General features: G+C 33.2%; 4 protein-coding genes across 6 annotated transcripts; 3 read left to right on the top strand and 1 right to left on the bottom strand.

The window, feature by feature from the left end:
• Window positions 1–3,819: 3,819 nt before the first annotated feature.
• LOC122607959 lies at window positions 3,820–7,036 on the top strand. Of its 2 annotated transcripts, XM_043781042.1 has the most exons (3): window positions 3,820–3,936; window positions 4,897–4,990; window positions 6,478–7,036. In XM_043781042.1, exons 2-3 carry the CDS (start codon window positions 4,954–4,956, stop codon window positions 6,849–6,851), a joined length of 411 nt encoding a protein of 136 aa, XP_043636977.1. In that variant the 5' UTR covers window positions 3,820–3,936; window positions 4,897–4,953; the 3' UTR covers window positions 6,852–7,036. The 2 variants fall into 2 exon arrangements, with proteins under 2 accessions (XP_043636977.1, XP_043636978.1); XM_043781043.1 differs by lacking the exon at window positions 3,820–3,936 and having other exon boundaries at window positions 4,910–4,990; window positions 6,456–7,036.
• Window positions 7,037–7,540: 504 nt separating this feature from the next.
• LOC122607376 (protein FATTY ACID EXPORT 1, chloroplastic) lies at window positions 7,541–11,830 on the bottom strand. The gene is made up of 6 exons (XM_043780339.1): window positions 11,624–11,830; window positions 10,354–10,567; window positions 8,816–8,983; window positions 8,041–8,087; window positions 7,911–7,951; window positions 7,541–7,836 (listed from the first exon to the last, which is right to left on the bottom strand). Exons 1-6 carry the CDS (start codon window positions 11,726–11,728, stop codon window positions 7,743–7,745), a joined length of 669 nt encoding a protein of 222 aa, XP_043636274.1. The 5' UTR covers window positions 11,729–11,830; the 3' UTR covers window positions 7,541–7,742.
• A 1,991-nt stretch (window positions 11,831–13,821) lies between these two features.
• Window positions 13,822–19,969, top strand: LOC122606993 (DNA repair protein recA homolog 2, mitochondrial). Of its 2 annotated transcripts, none has more exons than XM_043779910.1 (9): window positions 13,822–14,023; window positions 14,119–14,176; window positions 16,447–16,664; window positions 16,843–16,930; window positions 17,065–17,237; window positions 17,847–17,993; window positions 18,068–18,205; window positions 18,865–19,215; window positions 19,671–19,969. In XM_043779910.1, exons 1-8 carry the CDS (start codon window positions 13,943–13,945, stop codon window positions 19,162–19,164), a joined length of 1,203 nt encoding a protein of 400 aa, XP_043635845.1. In that variant the 5' UTR covers window positions 13,822–13,942; the 3' UTR covers window positions 19,165–19,215; window positions 19,671–19,969. The 2 variants fall into 2 exon arrangements, with proteins under 2 accessions (XP_043635845.1, XP_043635844.1); XM_043779909.1 differs by having other exon boundaries at window positions 14,110–14,176.
• A 1,554-nt stretch (window positions 19,970–21,523) lies between these two features.
• LOC122606994 lies at window positions 21,524–22,245 on the top strand. Its single transcript, XM_043779911.1, has 2 exons — window positions 21,524–21,824; window positions 21,985–22,245. The coding sequence occupies exons 1-2, from the start codon at window positions 21,586–21,588 to the stop codon at window positions 22,121–22,123; spliced, it is 378 nt and encodes a 125-aa protein (XP_043635846.1). The 5' UTR covers window positions 21,524–21,585; the 3' UTR covers window positions 22,124–22,245.
• Window positions 22,246–26,349: the final 4,104 nt, after the last annotated feature.

The following is a 26,349-nucleotide window of genomic DNA, read 5'->3' as shown; positions in this document are numbered from 1 at the left end:
AAGCGGCTAAGAAGGTTCTTCGATATCTGCAAGGGACCAAAGACTACAAACTAAAATATAGAAGAAGTGGCAATACAGAAGTAGTAGGCTATTCTGATTCCGATTTTGCCAAAAGCAAGGAAGATAAGAAATCTACTTCTGGGTATATTTTCATGTTAGCTAGCGGACCTATCTCTTGGTGGAGTCATAAGCAGAAATTGACTGCAACATCCACCATGATGGTTGAATACATTACCGTTTATAATGCTACTTGTCATGGGATGTTGATTAGGAACTTGGTTAGTGGACTCAAAATCGTCAACTCTATTTCTAGACCATTGAAGCTTTACTGTGATAACTTAGCTGTCGTAACTTTCTCAAACAGTAACAGTTCAACTGGCGTTGGGTTGTATCTCGATACAAAGTATCTGTTTGTGCGTGAACGGGTTGAGGAAAATGTTATTTGCATTGAGAACATAAGTACAAATGATATGCTAGCGGATTCGATGACCAAACGTCTTCCTCCTAATGTTTTCGTAGGACACGTGTTGAAGATGGGGCTTACTAAAGACTTAATTTAATTTAATAGCATATTGTACTTATTGGTCATTATTATTATTATTATTTTAATAAAATTTTCCCCCTTATTCAGATTTTGTTTGTCTATTAATTATACTTTGAGTACTCATATTGGTGTATTGACCTTATTGTAACAAAATTTGTCTTAGGATCATTGCTTATTAATTTTAAGTTTGAGTCACAGTTTGACTAGTGGGGGTCCTATGTTAATATTCTTCTCTACGACTGTACTTATTCGCTATGATTTCGGTTTGAAACAAAATGAGTATTAATCCGGACTTATTTGAATATTCATAGATAAATGATCGCTCGGACAAGTGGGAGAATGTTGGAACCACGTTAGTGTGACCGTTACCAATTGTTTATCGTTCTTAATATGATAATTGACGATAACTGAAATCCCTATGTCTAGTAAATATATGATGGGCTTATTTACTCTTAAAGACATACTATAGGGTTTCCCATTAGGTGATTGTAGCTAAAAGGACTAACTGTGTGCACATTAAACACCAAAGGGGCTGAATGTGTAAATATGATGAGCGTTCATTTTGTGATAAAAACCTCTATCGAAAGGCTTTATTTCAATGTCTTAATTGAGTTAATATTCCGGAACTATCGATATTTAATGGATTCTATGTTTACGCAGGTTCACGGAAGATGCGAGTGAGGGTAAATGGCATCAAGTGACTCAAACTGGAAGCCTATGAAGTTACAAGACACAAGGAGGTGATTCGGAAGCCGAACAAAGCGAAACAAGAAGCAGCAGAAGCTTCCAGCGCCGTTGGCCTAGTCTCAGCGCTGCTGGAGCCCATCCAGCCCCGCTGAGCGGCCCAGTCAGCAACCGACTTTAACCCTTATTTAAGCCGAAACAGCCCTCAAAACCCTAAAAGAGAGCCGATTCAGCAGCCCTATCCGCCCACATCAAACCCTGGGTCGACTTTGCAGATTCCAATGAGGTTTTGGAGCTTCTAACACCTTCTGATCTTCATCCTTAACCTAGATCTACTCTTTTATTTTACTTTCAGTTGGTAAACATTGTCTTTCATCTTTTCAGACTTTGTTATTCCTTTGTTTGGATCGATGTGATCATGTAGGCGATTATCTATTTTACTTTATTTGTTAGATCTATTGGAGTGTGTTTTATTGTTTATCGTAGACCCATGTTTTACTAGTTCTTCATACGATTATTGGTTCTATATCTGCATGTATTAGTTTAATTCTGATGATCGGTCTATAATCATACAGTATGATTAATACATAAGGATGGAAAACACTAGTCGGTCTTTAACTACGTGTAAAAGGTGATTAACTTGTAACCGAGGGATCCAGAATCATAGTAATTAGGATGAATAGAACATGATGCTTAACAATGTCAGACGCGATCCAGTGACTTGGAAACGAGCACTGTGATCACCGGAGAAAATTACTATCTAGTTATGGCTTAAGAGCCGGGTAACTTAAAGTTGAATTAGTAACACAAACTTTAGTTCATTAATGTTTAAACAATGAATCTAACGAGAACTTGTTTATAGAGTAGTGTGAGTCTAGGGACAACACTAGTTACTTAGGTAAAGTGAATCTAACGAGAATTTGAGCCGTGATTAAATTTCCAACAATCTAGCAAGTGGTAGAATGATATTTGGTTATACCATGAGATCTGAGATGCCAAACAAGTATTTTAATTTGATTACTGTTATTTGTTTTTTTAAACTATTTTCAAACTAAGCCTCTTGCTGAATAAGCGGTTGCGGCTTCTATTTACTTTTTAGTATTTTAATTAGTTTAATAGGAAATCGTGTCAACCCCACAACCGATAGAATTACACGTATTACTAGATTAGGTAAAGCAACGCGTCCCTGCGAACGATCTTATTCTTATCACTAGACTATACTACATATGATCGGGTCCCCTGTCCGTTAAGGTGAGTGTGTGTTTTTGAGATAATTACTTGTACAACTTTTATAAATTTAAACACTAAAAAAAAAATACCATCAAAATACTCTCATTATAAATAGAGAGTCATTAACCCTAAGTTAAGGTTACTCACTTACTATATTCTTTCCTAAAATTTGTGTGTCTCTCTTCTCTAAATTCGTGCATCAAGTACCAACCGAATTACACATCCCATTATTACTCAATCACCTTGTTTTGAGAACCCGAAACGAATGGCAACTATGTTTAATGCCTTTACAAGTTACACATGATTTTTTGGTGAGTATTATTAGTTAAATCAAATCATGTTTATTCTAACAAAGGAAGAAGCTAGAGATTTAGAGATGATGATAGTATGTATGTGTTAATTGTCTGCATCTCACAATTGAGGCCATGTATGTGGTGTTTTTGTTATATAAAATATATATATTCCCTATCTACTATGGTTCCAACTACATAATACCTCGTATTTATAATACTTATAACTTATCTACCTAGGAACAATTAAAATATACCTTTTAAAATTTGGGTATTACAGCTGGATTAAGATCCTCTAAAGTTGACAACTTTATAGGTAAAGTTGAGAGGATCTCAACCTTTGAATTGAAATCAAGGGTTAAGATTCAAAAAACCAAGTTTGAATCTTGACCTTTGATTTTAATCCAAAGGTTAGGATACTCTCAACTTTACCTATAAAGTTGTAATAACTTTAGAGGATCCTAATCCGTTACAGCTAGACGGTTTAGTTTTGGTCGGTTTATGTTAATGTGTAACCTGCAAAAAACATTATAACTTTTATTTATGTAAGTTTACTATGTTGCAAAAACAAATTAACTTTTCGTATTCGTATTGTACAGCTAAACTAGTAATAGATACAAAATGATATAAATACTAAATTAAAATATATACATATATATAGTATTTGGTTCGGGTCAGTTTTTGTATATGAAATCGTAAACTGAACCGATCCGTTCGATTTTTATAAAACTAAAACTAAACCGTTCGGTTTTATCGGTTCGTTTTGTCGGGTTTTTCGGTTTCAATTTTCCGGTTCGGTTTTTACTTCCCATATATATAATAAAAAAATAGTTTTTATGTTGAAAGTTACATGAGGAAATGACTAAAATACCATTAATAAGTATATAACACTATCAACTTTTTTTTTAAATATCCACACTAACTCTTTACATCAATTATTAACATTAATCCACGTATATAACACTATCACCAACAGCACTCCCACCTCACCACTCAGTCGTCGCTATAAAAACCGCCAAAACAAAAATAATATATATATATACAAAGTATTCATGGCGCACACGGTTAAACACTTATTAGTCTTTTTATACACGTAGCAATAACAGATATATATAGCACGGTGACCGAGCATCTGAGAGATCGGAAACAGACGAGCAAATATTTACTACTACATCTTCAATTAAGCTGGTAACCTTTAATAAATTGAACCCTTTTAATCTTTACTTTCTATTTTACAGTATTTTTTTCCTTCTTTTGCATATAGATTTTTCAATTACTTAAGTTCACTTTTAATCATATATGTTTATATATATAGATTAGTATTAGTATTACCATTACCGGACCCTTTGTAGAATCATGCTCAAAGTCAATTAAACTATACATAAATTTTGTAATAATAATAATAAGTATGTAGCTTTTATTTTAAATATATTTATACTCCTTGTTAAAAAGAATAATTGTCAGAATTGTCCTCCATTAAAACAATACCTCCCACTCTAAATGAAACAAAAACACCATTAGTTCCTCAACCTTTAAAATAACTATACCAACCATTATATTAATTAGATTTACATAATAGCCCACACTACTCGTCGTCACCACCGTCAATCGCCAACGCCGCCCGTCACCATCGCATTGTGGCCATCGCCGCCGCATTTGCGTGGGTACCATGCTAGTATAGATGAATGATTGTTTCTTCATTAATTTTTGTGTTGTGTTTGTGGAGCTTGATGTTGTTTGTAAAGACGACATTTTGATGCATATCGTTATAAATCGGAATATTAATAAAATAAAACTAGTTGGCAGTGTGTTGAAATCGTTATGAGTTGAGATGTAGGATGTATTGGCCATTTTGGGGTAGTCCCCGGTTGGGTTTTATACAACATCCATCCATAACCGGATTAACGGCTACTAGTTGTTAGGACCGATATTCAGCCAAACCCACATCTGTTAATGTAGTAGGATTCCTTTTAATGTTTTCGTGTTGTAAAACTCATTGAGCTCACATGTGTGAAACTCTTGGGTATTATCATATTTTGTATATTCTTGATCTTCTTGCTTTCTTTGTCATATCCTCGGTTGCTTATAGTAGCTACGATACAAAACGTTGTTCTTAACTAAATACATGCTTTTGCTCGTTGTATTTAGGGTTTTTATACGACAGCAGAAGATAGTAATTGGTGTTCTTGTAGAAGTTTTAACAAAATGGAGTTTGGTTCTGCTAACGTTGTTCATGGTACAGGTATTGTCAAGCTCTTCTATGTATATGCTTATACCCTAATTTTTCTTGTAATTAGTTTCTGAGCAAAAACTTCTTGCCGGTATTCTTAAAAAGGGGGCGCTACTTGCTAGTTCTATAATGTCCAACTGGAAATTTGAATTAATTTGTGATATATAACTGTTATATTAGTGGTTCTGTGCAGAAGAGTTTGCAATTGCTTACGGAGTTCCTCTGTAAAAAAATTTTGTTAACTGATGTTTCTTTGTATGTTTGGGTTTGGCATCAACTATTAAAATAATACTTGAAATGGTTTTTACTGTGCTACAAGTACTAACTTAATAATTTTGCCAAAGGAGTTTGCTAGATGAACTTATGAAAAGGTAAAATGACAGTTAGTCAGTGCTATGAAACTCGGCCTAGGAAGTTGAGTACTCGATTAGATGTTAAAGGCCAGGCACCGCTCAAAACTAGGTTTAGTCTAAATCTCAGGAAAATCGGTTTAAATCTCCTCTATTATATTTCAGATAGAATTGGTAGAAGCAACCATAATTATAGACTTTTTAGGTTTCTATGATCTAGGGATCAGAACATGAAATACATGTAACTTATATATAAAAATTCTGACTAATTTTGATAAATACAAACAAAATTTCTATTTCGAGTAGTCCCTGACTAGTCCAATTACTCACTATATGGTTCTTGAAGCCCGAGTACCTCCTAGCTAGTTTTACAAGCTTGTATTTAATTGATACAAGATGTGAAGGATGTAGTTACCATCCAATGTTGCAATACTTGTCCAAATTGGCCGGGTACTTGACAAGTACTTGCTACTCGTTAGGGTGCCGAGTCGGCCAAGTACTCCCCATCTTGGTTGATTCGACTCCCAGAGTACTCCCGCGTAGGCCCGAGTACTCGCAACTCTTTAGTCAGCCGAGTTAGTAGCATCACGAGTTCTGCAACCACGTATCCATCTGGAATGTATTTGTCGCACTTTATATTAGCACTTGCTTACAGCAATGTATAGACTCATTAGTCAACGCTTTGTCCATCCTGCCTATTAGCAGTTGCTGACAGGGATATATGCACACATTGATGCATACTATGTTATGGAATCTTAAATGTACTCGACATATATAATATAACTTTGCACTTAAAATTATATACTAAAATGCATTTCAAAGATTATGCAAAGCCAAATTCTTCTATAAATCGATCATCCTTTACTGACCCTAACAACAAGATACTGCAGTGAGTGCAGTTATCACCCAATTCTGACAAATTCTTTAGAAATGATCAAAATAATGGGAACGTCGCATATATGCCATGTATTAGTGCCCCTCTAAAGGTGGTGTTAATGCCATATTGCCATAGACTACCCAAAAATAGAAAATTAGTGGTTGCAGCTCTATGTGTAATCTCTTTGGAAGAACACTATAATAAATATAGATGCTCTTTTCAAAATGTTAAATTTTTTGATTAATTCCAGAATGTTACACTGTTTGCTCTAGACACCCATGATGGCAGCATAAAGAATCAAACCTCAGATCCTGTTCAACTGGAGACGGTTTTGGCTGGTGACAGAAAGCATCATTCCTCTATGGACACAAATCAAGGAAGCAAAGTTGACACACGTGAAAGTGAATATCATGCAGATGTGGATTCTGGTGATGTAAATATGGAGGCATCCATCTCAGCTGACGATGTCATGCGGGCAGGTGGGTATGGTGCTCGAGATGATATAAGTAGTTTTCTTCCTGTAGCAAGTGATTCAACTGACTTTGAAGCTACTCTACGTGATGCTCGAGACTATGAAGAGCCACAAAAGGATATCAGTAGACCAGGTCTAGGCTGGAAAGATGCGAAAGACCAAGAAAAACCCTAAAGCTGGTTTTTCTTGCATACACAACCTTTATGGCAAACTAGAAACTGAACTGTATGGTAATATGTATGTATTTTACTTGACTTTTTATAATTATGTTATGCATATAGTATACTGTAGACCCATGGAAGAATTTAGATTTTCAGAATTTACAATGTTGAGAATATGAGCTCTTGATTTGCTATTAACTACCAACAGATTTTGCTTCTATAAAATTCTAGATGTATATTTCAAAAACTTATATAGTCGTCTCAAAAGGAGTCCATGGATTTTTATTGTATTTTGTTCTGTCGGCAATTTCATCTATATTTTGTATATAATTAATTTCGGCATCTGTAAATGCATAAATGGTGTGACCAACTGGGAGGAATATGATCTCTTTTAATTTACTCATGTCAACCGAAAGATATCGTGCTTGTTACTGAATCTGGGTGATAGAGTTACAGATTTTCTGGTTGACAATCAATTTGGGATCAATCTAGTACCTCTCCATTTACCCGTTGTTTGTCAGACCCGATTTCTTAGACAAGTTTTAGTGACTGAACTCAGAATGCAATTGTAGCTAGTTATAATTTGGCTTTTCTAGTGAAATGGATGAATTTTGAAGTTCCAACATGTACCATACTTCTTATTCGAGGAAAAGATTTTGCATGTCTTACAAGTACGATTCACAGCATACCTAAAAAAAATGATGATGACAGATTATGGGTTACTTAGTTAACAAAGTTGTCAAAAGAACATTATGTCTATATATGCACTCATATTTCTTATAAAAAAAGCTGAAACCTCATTTAACTTTAAAAAAAAAAATATTACTCTACCGGTCCAAAGGAGAAAAAGAAACAAAACAAAAGAAAGGTAATCTTTCAACTATATTTTGAGTTCAGGTCGTCACTAAGATGGGGCCGCAGCAGCAGTCTTCAACTTCTTTGGAGGTGGGTTTCCGCCAGATACCACCACATACACATAGAAGCACAACATCGCAGCACTGCCAAACAAGACTAACTTTAGAAGCAAAAAGGCCAACCTATGAACAAATTTATATAAGATTGGGTTCCTCACCTTATGACAGCATTCAAGCCTGTTGGTAATATTTTCTTCGTCTGCATAGCACAAATAATAGTAACTCGTAAACAAACTTTTTTCTGTTTTCTTTAACTATTTAGCATTAAAAAGGGAAGAGGAGTAATACCAATTTATAAGTCTGCATGTTTTTCCATAAAAGGGCGGCAGCGATTCCTGCATCATGAGAAGGAAAACATGTAAAAGGGTAAAACATGAAAGCTTGCAGCATGCCTTCGTGACTAAAAAACAGAAATGTAAAGTAAAATAAAGTAAATGTAGAAGGGTAACACATGAAAGCTTGTAGCATTGCCTTCGTGAATAAAAAACAGAAATGTAAAGTGAAATTAAAGTTACAAATTTCATCTCTATGCTTACACCCAAATAATGAATTTCTTCCAAAAGTTTTAAACACGTGTTCAAAGTCTAAACATGTTTCAACTGTACAATCGAGACCTTATTGGCACCGCAACACCGTCTATATTGATATGTTATTCTGTACACATTATAAGAGGGGCCTTTCAGTAAACTCGCCCAAAAGAAAAATGGATCATTCCTACATTTACATCTCTATGTGTATGCTATCTGGTAGACAAAGTCATTTCATTGGAACACATGACTCTCATCTGGTAGACAAAGTCATTTCATTGCCCTTTATTATACATCATTCCTACATTGACCTCTCTATGTGTATGCTATCTAAGAAGTTTGTCACTTCAGAAAAACTATGAAACGTGACCTACATAATAATCATGATTTAGTGGTGTCACTCGTTACAGTTACAATGAAAATTCACTTCACAACTTATCACAAATATAATTATCAAAAGGTAGTTTCGATTTCTCGACAGCGAGACGAGATGACCAACATAGAATATGAATAAAGCCTGCCAAAATATTTGGTACCTGCTTGTCCAAGTATGAATGGTAAGCTAGATCGTCCTTGTCTCCAGACTGTCAAGCTGAACATGCTGAGGGCCAGTAAACCACTACCATAAAGTCCACCCGATATCAAAGTAGCAGGACTTCTTGTAAACAAGAAGCCAACAAGCCCCCCACTAAAAACAATTGCACCTGCGAGTCAGATACGCATACGTAAGAATATAGAAAAATCATGCCTTTAATCTTTTGACTGATGAGGGGTAATGTTGCTTAAAGTTATATAGAACTATAAAATTAGAAATTACCTATGTGTTTCCTAGACTATACCCACAAATAACTGCAATCACATTAGCTTTTGTAGATAAAAATTCTGGAAACAGTTACATAATAGCATGAATATGAACTAAAATAATTTTACATGTATTTAAAGATCATGTTCAAATATGTTTTTCAAACAAGAACTTCCAGCTCCATACACACAAAGTATTAAAGTAAACAGAAAACTACACCATTCTCTCTACTCACCGAACACAAGATCAAACCATATTCAATTCAACTGCAGTTCCTACGGATTCCGATTTTTTGTACAAATTCCATTTGTTCCAAAATAATGTGACACTTAAGAAAGATAAGCTCACTCTAAGATGTATGTAGGATTTTGTATCTCATAATTTTATAAGGTCCCAGCTTAGTCCTAATGTGTTGGAGCAGGTGGTGTATTTGTATCTCATGATTTTATATGGTCTAAGCTTAGTCAATTGACTAATAATCATGACAGATAACTGATAGTGACTATGATTTGTGAAGTAGGGCTAAGTTATGAGAAGGTCCTCTAAGTAGCAAGATGCACTACCCTTCACCATAAACTTTCAAATTCGGCATAAAAAGCGCAACTTCCTTCAGTCCGATCACACTTAAGTTAAGTGAATGCTTTCTGGACATCAATAACATAATCAGGTGCTCCAGAATATTATAGTATAGTAGTTTAATTATGTTGATACAAATCATATGACAAGGATATTCTGTCAGAGTTGTTGCCCCTAAACATCTCCCAATGAAAAGAGCAACAATATACAAGTTGGAGTTCGTCTTAGGAAAGAATAAAGAGCACTAGTTTAGTACACTTCCCTAGTCATATGTTTAGAAAGATCTTTACACGTGTACCGTTTATTTGAAATTTTTTATTCAATTTTTATCTGACAAGGACATGTCTTCTAGGACTATTGGGAAATACTTTTAGTAGCAAGGAGCAATTCTAAATGTCATTTAGGTCATCCTACCTTACAGCAGTTGAGGTGACTTCATTAAGGAATCAAGTCTTTCACTAATTTGTGCATCTTATCCATCCATAAATGTAGATCTGGTTTCTTTTTTTTTAATATTGCTCATTATGAAGGTTGACTAGTTGAGACAATATGTTGTTCCAAGTACTTTGTAGCCTTTGTTGATTTGACGATAACTCATGTGTTACTTGATTTTCCTTTTAACTACTTCATAAAGTAAGAAGAAGTGCAGAAAAGTTTGTCGAAGTTATCAAATTTCACAAATAATACTTAACATACCATATGGAATTCCGAAACAAAAATCATGAATCTTTGATGCTCTTTCTGGTTGGTCAATCTCTTTTCCATTGACATATTCTTCTACACTAGAATTGGGTTTCACTAGTATATCATTGTCTGATTGTGATGCTTTTGCTATATACTTTACAGTTAACTTGCTACCTGAACGGGATGCTTTTATGGCATGTCGGTCACTGTTGATAACAGTGGATAACTGCAAAAATAACATTTGCAATCTTCAAAAACAGTAATAATAAATTAATAACACATCTGAAATTATTAAGGAAGACCTACCAGAAAATGATGGGGGAAAAAAAGTAACTATTTAACTGATACGTATGCTAGTCTGGGAGGAGAAAAAGTTGATATTTTAGCAAATGTATTACTCCTCAATCTAAACAGCCATGCCATGGCAGCCTAGACAAGTAGACGTATAAATTACTGCATCCTTTCTTATAAGTTGCGAGGTCAAGTGGCCAAAAGTTGAATCAAACCTACTTGTAATTTTTAGAGGTAAATTTTGAAAGTATTAGATTTCCAAACCCTTTTGACAACAGTATGTTGCATCGTTGTAACCAGGTCTTCCATTTGCGATTGTTGGTAACATACTAACATACTTTGCGTGTTCCCACATTTTGGGTAATTTTGATACATAAGTTAGTCCCTTTTTTAGAAAAATGTAGTAAGTTGTCACGTAACAATCCGCATCAATATAATCAGATCCTACCCAGCACCTCGAGGTTAAGAAGTGACACTTTACTCTAACCAAATAATTCATGTACTATATTACATAAACTAGGGGGAAAAAAACAAATTGACGAAATGCCGTCAAACTTTACTTAAAAATGCAAATTTATCCGCCGAATAACTACACTACTACCCTGTCTTATATCACTTTAGATTTGACAATCTATTTCACATACATAATTAACCGGATCATGATCAAAATAACATCGAAACAGCCTAGATTTAATGAGCATGATCTAAACAAAAAGTTATGAATTTACCCACTATAAATATATATATAATAATAATAATATACTATATAACAAAGGGACACTAGGAAATTCATCATTTAAAAATAAAATAAAAAATCTTTTAAAAAAAAAAACAGGCAGGAAAACTAAGGTACCAACATGGAAAGTTAATACAAAACCAATTAATAGTCATACAAGATCATTTTAATCATAATAAAGTCAAAGACTTTAGCATAAAAATATATATATATATATATATAACTATACTTATATATATGTATATGTGTGTGTACCTGAGAAGGGATAAGATGTGATCGATGGGTGAGATGAATTCTATTGTTGTTGTTGTATTGAATGGTGGCAAAACATGATAATTGAGATGTTGCTGTTGATGACATTTTTGAAATCTTGGAAATGGTTTTCTCTGTCAAATGTTTAATGGGAAATGTGGGTGGGTTTTCTTTCTGGACAGTTTTTCTGCGTGTTTGGTGGGTAATTTTGAGGAGATTGACTTTCTTTAGTCAACAAAAACACACCACTTTTCGATTCAATAATGTCGCGTGAAAATAGTGTTTGGAACTTACAAAAAATACTAAAATTACAAACAAATTATAAATAAATATAACTTTATAAATTATAAGCAAATTATAAATTAAATTTCAAAAGTACTATAATAATTACAAGTTTTTTATTTCTTTTTGCTGAATATATATATATCTATATATATATTAATACTAGGTCTCTTACCCGCACGATGTGCAGCTATATAAATATCGTATTAGATGTTTAAAATATCATTAAAAAAATTGGAAAAATAATCTAGATTAGAAAGTGTTTTGCATTAATTTCATTGGTCATTGCATTTCCGTTATGTGTTATATATAACAACAAAAGTAGAACAACGATCAACAAAATATGAAACAAAGTACATTGAATTTAGGATCGGCTACATGGTAAGATTTTAATTCTTATAATTTAAGATTTGATAGTACGCATATGATTTGATAATGTCTTTTTTGGTTATTTGATAATTTGTTTATTCATTATATTGGTTTATGATATCTTTACCAAACAATGGGCTATTCTTATTCGTAATATGTACAGGATCTTTTAAACTTTTTTATAATATGTTGGATTTTGTTAAATAAAAAATATTGTTAAAAAAGTTTGAAGATGCCACATAGAATAAATCATACGTGGCAATTTTTTAGCATAATGTTAAGTTTGAAGAGTGTTTTAGATGGCTAGGATTTCTACTGTTTTAATAATTATATAGATTAATATTAATTCTTTACTTTATCAATTAAGATCTAATTTTATAATCAGACAAACTAACCTTTTTAAAATTATTAATTATCCAAAATTAAATGATATTATCATTGTGGTCTTCGTCGAGTGGTCAAGGTGTTTTTCCCTAAGGGTTTTAATCCCTGAGGATCATGAGTTTAAATCCTATCAAAAACATTTAAAGATCGGACATTTATAATACTATATTCACTCAAGACATAAAAGAGGAAACCTTTTAAGACACTACTAGAATTCGAATTCAAGTGGTACATGAATTTCAAATGGTGTTACCAACTAAGAACCGACCCCCACCAATAACTAAAAGATTACTCGGGTTTAAATTCGTAATGATGCAATTTCTCTTAGCAATTAAATGGCTCAAGAATACTCGATTAATCAAATAACAAAATCATATAGGTTTTCTTGACAAAATGTCAATTTTCTTATAAACTCAAAAAAATCTATCTGACAATTGAAAACAAACTCAATATAAATACTAATTCTAAGCCTACAAATAAGGAAACAAACATATCTTCTAAAACAAATACTAAAAGATAATGACGAATAAAAGCTAATAATAATAAAAGACACTAATTATAATGGATCATTGACTTCTTTTTGTACCTGCCCACAAGGTGAGTCTACTGCATTACGTAAGATGCAAGAGATAAGAGAAAGCGTATACCATATTTTTTTTTCTAAAAAAATAGAATAAAAAATGTTATTTATACTATACTATAAAAATAAACTCCTTGTTGAAAGTTACGTGGATAAATTGTGTGATTAAATTACACTATCAATCATTTATTTTTTAAAATATCCCAATTAATCATTTATATCAATTAATTAATGTTACATAATTATTAACAATACTCTATGTCGATTCTACCACCAACGAGGGTCCTCCTACCACATCGTCACCGTCATAATTACCAATGTATTGTGCTTGGACCAAAATCGGTTAATGGGTGAGTGTTTTTTTTTTTTCCTATTTTTCTTTTTCGGCTTACACGTAGAATACGAGTTGACGAAATTAGGGTAATGATTAAACTTTTTAATTGTTTAGTCTAAAAAATTTTCAAATTAATAAAATTGTGAAATGTGGAAAATTGGGGTAAAATTAATAAAGAAAATTAGTGAACTAGTGAATATATTTGGATATATTATGAGGAATTTTAAGAAAATTAACCCCTTAGTAGTCTCACTCCCTTCCCTGTTCTCAACTTCGCAGCCGTGTGATACTCCGGCGAGAAAACGCCGCGAACACACCCAAACACCCTGCTAGAATATATATTAGATAAATATATATATATAAATTTAAATAAATGGCGTCATCTAAAACCCCTATTTCATTATTAATCAAATCCCTTAATCTCATTTCATCCCACAAACTACAACCCAAACAGGTCTTAGTTACTTTCTCATTCCTCCTAATTATTTACTAATCACATTTTTATTCATTTATATATTAATTTTAATTTAATGATTTCAGAATTGGCAGGGAGGAAGCATCAGTTGGAATAAAATAATAAAAAACACTTGTTACTTTTCATCTTCAGGTAATTAATTCATTTTATCATTTTAGTATAATTTCGTAAATACATTTATCATATTACTCCATATATATATATATATATGATCAGTTATGGTATAAGTAAAAGTTATCTGGGGATGTATTGAACTTTGCACGTTTTCGTATTATGTATGTATTATATATTTACCCCGTGACGTCTTCGTCGGGTCGTTTGTTTTTTTAAGCGACGTGAAAACCATATATAATGCCCCTCGTTAACTACCATATTGTCGTAACAGATGACATGTCATCGGTTTAATTTTTGTTACACGGGTCAGTCGTTTGCATACAATAGGAATATTGAAAGTTTGATACATTCTAGAATAGTTTTCCATGTCATATACAATACGTAACTCGTGATTAAGTGCAACTGAGACGAGTTCTCCTTCAACTCGCCTTTTAGGCAGGGACGGAGCCAGAACTTTTTTTGTGAGGGGGCAAATTTAAAAGTCTCTTATTATATTTATTAGAGTCATCTTTGAGGGGAAAAAAATTTTTAAACAAAAATTAACTCTCAACGGAGAATTTAGAAAAAATGGACCCTTAAAATAATTTCGTCTGGGTGCCAGTTATGAGAACATCTATCTTTAACTTGAACATTGTTCTTTGCAATTTTAGAGCATGTGATAAATTTTGATACAATTACCCAAACAAATAAAACACTTCCTTCAACTTCTATTTTTCAACTTCGTTAAAACTCAAAATAACTGAAGATTTTTACTTTACCAATAGAAGATTTTATCTCAAAACTAATGCTCCCAACATAAGTAACATACTTCCAAAGAAGAGGCTTATGACAACGATGGTGACATTTGTATGTATAATGTATTTTCTGTTTATTGTTACGAGTATTATTTAGGAATAAAACTATAAATATACCTCTAAAAAATTACATTGTACCAAAATTGGAATGGGGGCAGTTGCCCACACTGCCCCCATTGTGGAGCCGTCCCTGCTTTTAGGTGAGAAATGTAAAAAGGAAAGGACTTGAGTGAAATAAGCTGGTAAAAGTTTATGGGTTGTGAAAATTACACAATTGACATGGATATGTATAGCAAAATGTAATTGCATAAGTATCAAGTAATGGAAGTGGAACGTATATATCTTCTATTCTGATACGGAAAAAGTTCATAATGATAAATTAGCAGCACTGATAAGTCTTAATCGAACTAGAAGGTCTAAAACGTTTGTAGTTCCACGTTCCCTTAACTAGAAACATGTATTCTATAATCGTAATCACGCTTGTCTAAGTTTTACTCTTCGAATCTGTACGCACGCTGTCTAGATATCTTTTTGGTCTGGAAACAATGGCTGTTGGTACAAGTATGTAGGGGATAGATAAGGTATGATAAAGAACAAGAGATGGCTCTTTTCTAATTATATTCATAGTAGACCCGTGACCTCAACTATATGTCAAATGGCTATCTAAAATCTAAATCATCTACCTTGAAGGGAAAATTTGCTCTTTTCTAAAGTAAATTGAAAATACTCGAGTTGGTTCAACCTAGTGATATTATTGCACCTTACAACTACACGGCCTTACCGGAAAAGGCAAAGCCTGAGTGTCATAAGCAAACCTGGCTTTCAAGGCATGTGCTGAGGTACTAGGCACCTGCGGTATTCACCTTTCACACACTGATTAAGCAACATGGTGGCCCATGGATTTTGGTGGCCTTTAACACAATATTTATAAATATATGCTAATATGCAACAAAAACTTCATTGTTATCGGAAAAATAGTCATGGTGAAGGCCCCTGTCTTTATTGCAGATTCCCAGACCAAAACAAAATTGAGGCCATGTTTCATCAATACAACTACTTTCTTGAATCCTCCCTGTTGAGAGGTTATTTGTTAAAATAGAATATGTATGAAGTCAATAAGCTTTCTTGCTACAAGGCTTTAGCTTAATGATTGCCTTGATGTCTTGATACCAACAAGTAGGTTCGTTTACATATGCAATTATAACCATACATAATTATCTCATTGACAACAAATTCAATTAGCTATAAAATATATGATACCCTACCAAACAAATTTACTAAGCAAAGCATGAAGACTAAAGAAGTTAAATATGAGTGATTAAACATGTCTTTTTTTTTTGAACGGCTAATGTTAGTATCTTGTTAGTTATAAGTTAGTAATACACCAAAATAAACTCCATGGGGTTCGAACCCCCAACCTCCACACAAAGAGAATCCCTAAAGAAGCCTAACATGTCTTACCATTGGTCTAATTCTTTTGTCGTGTTTTTGCAGTTGGAGCTTCAGATGTTGAAGATGATAAACTTCATGATGATATTAAAGTTGCGGAAAAGCATACAGCTCTACATTCAGCCCTATCAGAACTTGCAGGTGATTATGATGGGGAGGCTACGATGTTTTTGCAGAGGTTTTTTCGTACAAGAGTGAAACCTGTAGTATCCACTGGTTCGTTGAAGCTTGATCTTGCTCTTGGAATTGGAGGATTACCAAAGGTAATTTGTTCTTTTCTGGGTGACGATACAATGATCTTTTCTGAAATTTCTGTATAGTTAAACCCGTGTCATTGAATTGTGTTATTATGTAATACATACACAAATTTTGGTTTTGTATTGCAATGCATTATAGCTAATGATTGTGAACTCCAGATAACACCTAATTTGTACATCTCAGGGAAGAATTGTTGAGATATATGGGCAAGAGGCATCAGGCAAGACAACACTTGCTTTAAATGTTATCAGGGAAGCTCAAAAGGTTGGAGGTATGCTACAATGTTCTCTAATTCCAAAAACAAAAAAAGTCTTAAATTTTTCCACTTTGGTTTCAATATTTTTTTTCAGTAAAAGGAAGGAACAAATTTCATTATTTTTTACATTTAGAAGATTTTTTGGGTAGGTTATTGTGCATATCTGGATGTGGAGAATGCATTGGACCCTGTGCTGCTGAAAATGGTTGGTGTAGATACCAAAAGTCTTCTCATTTCACAGCCAACTTCTGCGGAAAATGTGCTGAGTATTGTTGATACTCTTGCAAAAAGTGGAGCAGTTGATGTGATTGTTGTTGACAGTGTATGGGATTCTTTTCTTTGGTGGAACTGTGCATCATTGTAATCTGTAATTCTGTAGGTGTCAAATACGGATGAGTTGGTGTAAAAGTGGTTCTGGGTCAAAATAGCTTAATTCTTAAGATAGATCAAAACTTGTTGCATTGATCTGCCAACAATTCTGTTTATCTGTCGTTTGGATTATTATTTAGCATATCAAATATAACTACTAAACTACATAACTCTTGCAAAAATGATAATCTGGTTTGTATTAATGAGTCAAGTATGCTTTTCGTGAGTTTTAATTTATACCCATCATCGTATAGTTATATAACATCACTCGACCATTTAAACATAAACGGATTGAAACAGTCCCTACGTAATAGATTACATTGTAATCTTCACTAATTCGTAGTATCTTGTCATTAATCATTATTCAAAGTTGTATTGTATCTGGAGTTTTATACATTATTATTTGATATTTTCTTCGTGGTAGATCTGTAGTTTTGCTTATTCTTGTGGCAAGAACACAGTATGAGTGGACCCTGTCATTAGAATAATAATTTGCACCTAGTAGTTTCTTGCTTTTATTGATTTAACTCTTTTATAATGCCATCAACTTTCCTTTTTGTAGGTAGCCGCACTCATCCCTCAGCGTGAAATTATGGGTGTAATAAGTGACGATTACGTTGAGACACAATCACGAATAATGACACAGGCCCTCCGCAGGATTCAATTTTCATTGTGTCGTTCAGACACTCTTATTATATTTATAAATCAGGTTAGGATATAATTAAGAAACTTGTCTATTCAATTATATATACTGTGTCCAATAACTCACTTAATTCTTCCCAGGTGAGATCAAATGTAAAAGCACGTGAAGAAGGAATTAAAAATGTTAATGAGGTGACTTGTGGCGGAAATGCCTTGCCATTTTATTCTGCCGTGCGTTTAAGAATTGCTAGAAAGGGGTTACTCAAGACTCACGAAAAGGTAAAAGTAATTTGGGGCGATAACTTTGGTAAATCTTTTCATTTTTACTTATTGTTGAGAGATAACTTTCAAAATAACCATTGTTATATGGAAATTCTAGTAAAGATCTGCATTGTCATTCTCTTAAGTCATTATCATTCTGTAATCATGAGAAGATAACAAGGTATTACTTGATAATAAATGAATACCATGAGATAAATATAGCAGAAGTGGTGGAAAATGGTGATCCCATTTTAATGGAATTGGGGCCTCATTGTTTCTTGGAGTTGGCAAGATGGCTGGGTTGCCAACTCTACGTGGAACTTTTGACCCATATGCTTATAAAAGAGGCAAATCGGGTTGTGCTTTCATCTCTAATGGGTCAAAGCAAAAGTTTTACCTGAAAGGGGAGCAGGCTGACGGGCTGCAGCCACATGAATTATATTTTTATGCATACAACCTTTTAAATAACTTTGTTCTAAAATTTAGATTATTATTACAAGCATAATTTATGCATTAACTGTTTATTTTATATTGTTTTTTTGAATTATCCCTACTTGAAAACTTGATCTGTTCCAGCCTGAACCCATTTTGACTAGTTGCCAATCCCACCTGTAGTTCTTAAACTCAAATTTTATTTTAGTTTTTATCATATACACTTTTGTGCTATATGTTTTCAGGTTACTGGTCTTGGCATTTGTATAGAGGTGATAAAGAATAAACTAGCACCGGCAATGAAAAAGGCTGATTTACAGATTGAGTTTGGAAGAGGCATATCTCGTGCGTCTGAGGTCCTAGAATTGGCTTGTGAACACGGGGTTGTTCTGAAAGAAGGAAATTGTTACTTTATGAATGGAGAAGTGTTCAACAGTAAGATGGAAGCCGAAACTTATCTGATTCAAAATGAAAGTGTTTCTGAAAATCTGGTTAAATCTCTAAGAAGACAATTATTTCGTATTGATGAAGATTCTAAATCATGATCCCAACTGTGAGGACTGTTGTCATTCCTGCACTAGGTCATGTTCAGAAAGGTAGCTTGCTATTTGTGAGCATTTCACATAAGAAAAACTAAAGTGGTCTGCATGTGGTTTGAATTCTATAACAAACATTTTTATGTCAAATCTGGCATTGGGAATTGGTAATATCGTTTATAAATCTCAATTTAAACCTATTGTATTTTAAGAACACGGATATTGAGCTGTAGAGGTTGCAAAATGGATGGGATGGGTTGACCCAAATGTTATCCTTCTAACTTCGAAGGTTTTTTTGAAACAAATTAGTGTGGTAAAGATAATTATTACCAAAGTTATATTATTTAGCAATAATCTAATCTTTCAAATAAAATGATTTAGGAGGTTATATGTATTAAAACACATAAGGCGACTTTTGAACTAGTTAACGTACTTGACCTCTAATAAAACTCAACTTCACATCTTTCTTTCCAAGGAAGCATGGAATCGATCAATCTAAAGCTATCATTTCTCAGGTATCCGCGGAGTTGGTTGTGCCATCAGGAAAGAAAAAGAAAATCTGAGCTGATTGCTTGCGCAGCTTCAAACGGTTGTGTGCTCTGTAATTATGGAGCTTGAAAGCCAGAACATTGAAAGTGCTGTATATTCACTAGAACTCAGGTAAGTGCGACAGATTCATTATTATGTTCTTCTGGCAGTTTAGTAATTGTAGGTGAAATCCTAGTAAATTGTATCTCTTTTACAATTATATTGTAGGATGATCTAATTGATTGCTCCTTTAACTTAGATTTCTAATTTTACCAAGAAATAGCAACTGATTTTGTTACCCCTGTTCATGGCTTCAGGCCTTCAGTTAGTTATGGAACCATGTGCGGGTTTGTAAAAAGTCAAATTGCTTTGGGTCAAAATGCCCAGGTTGGGCTTGGAAAGTAAACCCTAAAATTTACATATAATCAACATGTTATATTTTTTTCGGTAAAGGCCGTCACCCCTGGTTCATAAATTAAATTAGAAAATAAAGTTGAGGCACTCTATCTAGATGATAGAATGACATAGTACAACGACCTCGCAACATGCAACAATCACATAAGAGCGACATAACACTCCTAGATCCCACCTAAACATATAAACGGTACAAAAAAAAAAATACATGAGATATTCGGATTAAGTAATTTGATTACATATAAAAATTTAAATAATGACAAACTGTTATATTTGATTACAAAATTTTAATTATGACAAACTGAACGTTTGTTTTTTCCTTCTGATCAAGTAATTTCGTAGATTTGATGCATATATTTGAAATTCGAATGACTTCCATCTAGTTTGACTTGATCTATCCGTTTGTTCTGATAAAGACAAGACATTACCCAAGTCACCTTGTGTGTGTAAATGGTTTGAACTTGTCCTTGCTGCTTCCAGTGATAAAAACATGTGTTAAACACAGAGATGTACCTATGAAAATTCAAATAACACGTATCAAGTTTCGATTCAAGTGGGTTACTCTGTTATAGCAATAATGTAATATTCGTTGGCTACTACTTGGTTAACATCACTTGAAATGTACCCATCAGAATTTACAGGCTGTCCTGTATGCTGTCTATGGTTCGATGAATCTGTGACAGATGGAACAATAAACTAAACAACCGGATTGGTGAACAAACGGGTTCGGTAAAAGATGGTATGATTAACTAATTGTGCCATTAACAAATTTTAAAACGAAAAGTTTGCGTCTTGAAAAATTAGTGACATTGCAATTACAAAGAATGTGATTGACATTATTATCAAAGGGAAACGGATAACTCAAGTCGAGATGCTTAAAGAATTACAAGACTAAAAATAGATTTAAGAGTAGATATTATCATCTAATATATATCTTACGATTCCTATACGAATATCGTTTAAAAGAATATGACATGATGTAGTAAAAACAGATCAAAGATCGTCTTTCAATGCAGATTATCAGGTATACTTGTGTCTACATATTCTTCTTGTTCCATTTGACGATGATACATAGTTTGTATGTTAATCAACCAATTATCGGTCGAAAAAATAAATAATGAAACTATTATTATTTATGTGAAAACCACAACAAATGGCTGACTTCATCCGATATATTATGGAGTATATATATATACATCATCCTCAATGTGTGTCAAATTATAAGTACATAACAAAAATATTGAAAATAACTTATTTTGATGCTTTTTTTTACTTAAAAGATAAAGCACAAAATGAATAGACATAGTCATAGTGTGACAGCCCAATGTAGGCCCATCCTTATCTGTTCCAGAACAATATCTATGTGTTATATCATATGTCATTAGATTTTTTTAGCCTTATCCTCAAATCCTAAATATCTATGGACATTAGACAATGATCCATGTTACAAAATTGCAAACTTGTCTAAAATAAACGTACACAAAAAAAATGGCTTCAATATCACCTCTACAAACTTTTTCTTCTTGCAACAAAACTGCTACTTTTGGTCACAAGTTGGTTGCACCTAGAGTTCAATCTCTAGGCACGAGCCATAGGCGAGGATCACTTACGGTTGTCGCAGCCGTTGGCGATGTCTCGTCAGAAGGCACAACCTATCTAATCGCTGGGGCTGCCGCCATTGCGCTTTTGGGGACCGCCTTCCCTATACTTTTTTCACGAAAAGATACGTAAGTGTTACAAATTAATCTCTACACTTACATATATATTTTAAGTTTCTCGCGCTTATCAATGTGATCATTATTATATAAAAATGTAATGGTTTTGTCTATAAAAATAATGTTAAAGTGTTGCATAATAGAGATTGATGCTTTGATACATGTGTGATAGATGCCCGGAATGCGATGGAGCAGGGTTCGTGAGGAAATCCGGTGTGACATTGAGGGCGAATGCTGCGAGGAAGGACCAGGCGCAGATTGTTTGTGCTAATTGCAATGGATTAGGCAAACTTAATCAAGTTGATAAGTAGTACACTGTATATTGCTTCTTTGGATTGCCTAGTTTTCGGATTTGTATCTATTATTAATAATGCTACAACATGGTATATATGTTCTTGGTATAAAATAACCTGCTATATCTAACTTCCCCAAATGTGTAGCATACTAACTAATTTCTTCTTGATCAAGCATGGAAACTAAACATTGTTTCAGTTAGGATTGTGATGATTCAAAGTCGAAATTTTTAAAGTATGTAAAGTTGAACCAATCAAAAAGCTTTCAAATATGATTGATCAACGAACAATTAAAAATAAGGACCCATTATTTTGTTCCTCAAATAATTTTTATTTCTAATTTTGAGAGAACTTGAGAAAAATCCAACTTCGAACGATCACAATCTGTTTCAGTCACCTCCGTTAACTATAATTAAGCAATAGTTCGTTAATCGTTAGTTACAAATCAAACTATTTTTCTTCCCACTTCTTTCTCATTTTTAAACAAGAAATAATAGTTTTACAAATAAATTGCTGGTAAACTTTTACAAAACTAATATGACTAGTCATTGTATTCACGCGTTTTTACCAGACATGTTTTTATGCGATAAAATTTTAGATAAAAACTATATATAAAAGTATTAGTGTAATACAAATACATTATGTCATATATCCAGACCCATATTTAAAAATAAAAAAAAAACAATAAAACGTAGCAATAATGAAAATAAAATATAATTCAAAACAATAGGAATAATAATATGTATGAAAAAAATAAACAAAAGAAGAACTATATGAATCCAAATAATAACATTTCAAAAATGGTGATGTAATATAATATATTTTTTTTATTCTTTAAATATATGCAAGTATGTAACTATGTTTCATAAGTGGTTTCTAGCTCTATTAATTAATTCCTGTTATTGAGGTATGGCAGCATCAGCTTATGTCCACTAAGCTGGCAATTTTGACAAGAAATTTGTTAACATGACACGGCACGACCTGTTTTAATAGGTTTCGTGTCTTAACAGGTCTGTTAAGACACGAATTTTAACAGGTCTTAATAGGTCAAGATCTGTTAATACCTGTTAGGATCTGTTAAGATTTTTTAACATAATAATATATGTATATTTATATAAATGTATAATATAATATGGTAAGTTGATGTAAAAAGATACGAACTCAATTTCACTTTTGACTTTCACATTTAGTTCCCCAAAGCCCACGCCCCCATTCTTATCCTTTTCACTTTGTTTTTTCTTTTTAATTTGTATCAGTTCTTCCATACATATTACTTTGTATTTATATACATAAGAAGATATATTTCTACTTTCTGATTGGGAAAGGCAACGACCATCGCCATCTTCAACACCACCAAGATCGTTCCTCTTTCTATTTTTTTTCTATAGATCTAGGGTTTATTCTTTTTTAAGCTTTATTTTTTTATAGATCTAGGCTTTATCACTTTAAACTTGATGATTCATCATTGTTAGAACCATGTATTTCATAAATTAGTAAAAAGTTAATCAAAAATAATATTAATAACTTTAAGAAATTATTTGTATGTATATTTTTGTGTTTGTATGAATTTGAATTTCTTTTGAATTTGTGTTTTGCGTGTATTTATTTTTGTTTACATTTCTAGATATAAAGATTTAATATAGATATAAAGATTGATAGATATGAATATGAATGTGTTATCTCCAGAAAATAAATAAATAAATAAACAGGTTTCTTAACAGGCTCTTAAAAGGTGCACCTATTAATTTTCGTGTCGTGTTTGTGTCTTGGAAAAATGACACGAATTCTTAACAGGTCGTGTTCGTGTTTGACCTTAACAGGTTCGTGTCTTAACATATTCGTGTCTTAACAGGTTGTGTCGAACCTGTTATGGCAACCTTAATGCCCACGATATTGGTGTGATATTTTATGAGCAAAATACAATCATTCAAATTTAACCTTTTTTTTTTTTTACCGATCAAAATGTTTTAGTTTTTTTTTAACATTCGAATGGTCAGAGTCTGTTCGTCTCATTTATCGGCATCTATGTTTTTCGGGCAAGATGCTATACGAATTTTCAGGGAACCACGAAGGTAGAAAACCTTTTATTAATCTACCAAACGGCACGACAATTAATATGAGTAAACCTTACTCTCTCAGGATTCGAACTTGGGTCTCCCCAGGCACAAAAGCCTCATGGGATGACTGGGATACCACTAAGGTTTTACCTCAATGAATCAATGATATCAAAATGTTTTATTTAAAAGATATTTCCTAATCGGTAATTAAAAATTTAAACTTTTACCATTACAATTACAATGTTTTATCACAAAGTATTCAAAAAGAAGTGTTCTCTCATAGCTGGGCAAACAACAAGTCTCTCGTATTCTTTTTGGATGCTTTGTTTGGCACAAAATGAAACAAGATAATACACAATGTAACATGCGATCTAAGAAAAATGTTAAAAGAAGTACATCATAAAATGTTAAAATACGCAATAAAAGAAAACCAGTGTTCTATGCAGTTAAGGTTAATTTGGCAACTTGCCTCTATCTATTTTATTTATTTATTTATTTTTGAACATTCAAAAAGTCTTTTATTAAATAAAATTAGCGAGAAGCTAGAAGTACAAACGAGTACAAATCAGGGAAGAAGAAAGACATAGGACTATAGATTAAAACTATTCCAATTTGACCACTCAATTTGAAGTTTTGATGATCTATTTGTGATCCATGAAAAGCTTAAGGTCTTGATTTCCTTCTTAGCAAAATGGATTGACGGATGTTTGTTGGAGAATATGGAATCATTGCGACATCTCCAAATAATCCAACAACAAGCTAAGATGATAAGGCTTATGATTTCGCATTTTTTAGGCTTGAACGGATGTTTCGGTGCATCTCGAAGAGTTATTTGAAGCTGCAGGGGTTGATGAGAGGTAGTTTGCACCAGGAAAGTATATGACTCCACAAGATATTTGCAAAGTTACACCGCAGGAATAAATATTCAGCAGATTCATCATATTGGTTGCAAAGAGGACATGTAGTGGAGTTGACAGGGACGTTTCTTTTCATTATGAGATCAATTGTTGGAACTCTATTCATTTCAAGTCTCCACCCAAGTAGATTGGCCTTGATGGTGGCATCTTTGTACTTCTCGAGTTTAAATAAATCCGGGTAGGCTTCAGAGAAAGGGATCTCACCATTCCAAGTGTCGATCCAGAAGCGTATATGGGATCCATTTCCAACTTTTCCTATAAACAATTTCTCAAGAGAAACATCAAAAGAATCGAGATGGGAGTTTAGATTGGCAATAACTTTCCAAACTCCCATCAAATTGGGTTGAAGTGGAAGAGGTCTATAGTTTCTTTTCGAGGAGTGAATGGAGGTGATGACTCGACCCCAAAGGCAGAAGGGATTTATGCGAAGTTTCCACCACCTTTTTGAAAGTAATGAAAGGTTTTTCAGGTGTAGATTACCAACCCAATACCGCCCGATTCGATAGGCAAAGTTAGCCTATGCCAAGACACCCAAGCAATCTTTTTATTACCAGTCAAACCCCGCGAAAGAAATTCTTTCGAATTGAATCAAGTTTAGAGATAACACTTACCGGAGCCTTGTACAACGAGAAGAAGTAGGTTGGTAGACTATCAAGCACATATCGAATCAAAGTTACCCTACCACCGAGAGAAAGTGTAGATGCTTTCCATTGTAAGAGACGGGATTCAAAGGTTTGGATGACTGGGAGCCAATTTTTAATACGGTTCATATTGGTGCCGACCTGTAAACCTAGGTAGGTCATTGAGAGTGTAACGATTTGGCAGCCGAGGGTGTTGGCAGAAGTGTTTAGTATATCAGGGGATAGGTTAATGCCAATTTATTATTTGCATTTTATATATTTTTTTGGTGTTGTAGTTCTTTTTCTTGTCGTTTTGTACCATTTTCCAAGTTTTATTTATGATTATTGTCTACAGTCAATCATAGAAGCAGTTGAATAGTTGATGTAATTTAATTTCTTCATTTATATATCGCCAACCAACATATAAAGTCAAAAACTTTATTTATCCTTAGTTTGTTGGAACGATTAGTTATTTTGTATCCATTTTTTTTTATAAGATTGTCCATATCATTTATGACAAGTGATTATCGTACCATTATTATTGATAAATTTACCACACAATACAACTCTTATAATAAATTGTACAAGTCAGTAAAACAAATGTGTGATACATGTATCAACATTTGTGGTACAAGTAACAGTTCCCATCA

Source organism: Erigeron canadensis, chromosome 7, assembly GCF_010389155.1.
Source record: "Erigeron canadensis isolate Cc75 chromosome 7, C_canadensis_v1, whole genome shotgun sequence".
Classification (NCBI taxonomy): Eukaryota; Viridiplantae; Streptophyta; class Magnoliopsida; order Asterales; family Asteraceae; genus Erigeron; species Erigeron canadensis.
Note: the sequence above shows the minus strand (reverse complement) of the source record. Positions and strands in the feature narration are given on the sequence as shown.

Excerpts from the sequence above, each read along its gene's own strand:
- LOC122606994 (XM_043779911.1), top strand. The coding sequence starts at position 21,586 with ATGGCTTCAATATCACCTCTACAAACTTTTTCTTCTTGCAACAAAACT. Across the intron at positions 21,825-21,984 it reads CTTTTTTCACGAAAAGATAC|ATGCCCGGAATGCGATGGAG; the intron begins GTAAGTGTTACA and ends CATGTGTGATAG.
- LOC122607376 (XM_043780339.1), bottom strand. The coding sequence starts at position 11,728 with ATGTCATCAACAGCAACATCTCAATTATCATGTTTTGCCACCATTCAA. Across the intron at positions 10,568-11,623 it reads CACATCTTATCCCTTCTCAG|TTATCCACTGTTATCAACAG; the intron begins GTACACACACAT and ends TTATTTTTGCAG. Across the intron at positions 7,837-7,910 it reads GGCTTGAATGCTGTCATAAG|TGCTGCGATGTTGTGCTTCT; the intron begins GTGAGGAACCCA and ends CTTGTTTGGCAG.
- LOC122607959 (XM_043781042.1), top strand. The coding sequence starts at position 4,954 with ATGGAGTTTGGTTCTGCTAACGTTGTTCATGGTACAG. Across the intron at positions 4,991-6,477 it reads TAACGTTGTTCATGGTACAG|ACACCCATGATGGCAGCATA; the intron begins GTATTGTCAAGC and ends TGTTTGCTCTAG.
- LOC122606993 (XM_043779909.1), top strand. The coding sequence starts at position 13,943 with ATGGCGTCATCTAAAACCCCTATTTCATTATTAATCAAATCCCTTAAT. Across the intron at positions 16,931-17,064 it reads GGAAGCTCAAAAGGTTGGAG|GTTATTGTGCATATCTGGAT; the intron begins GTATGCTACAAT and ends TTTTTTGGGTAG. Across the intron at positions 18,206-18,864 it reads TACTCAAGACTCACGAAAAG|GTTACTGGTCTTGGCATTTG; the intron begins GTAAAAGTAATT and ends ATATGTTTTCAG.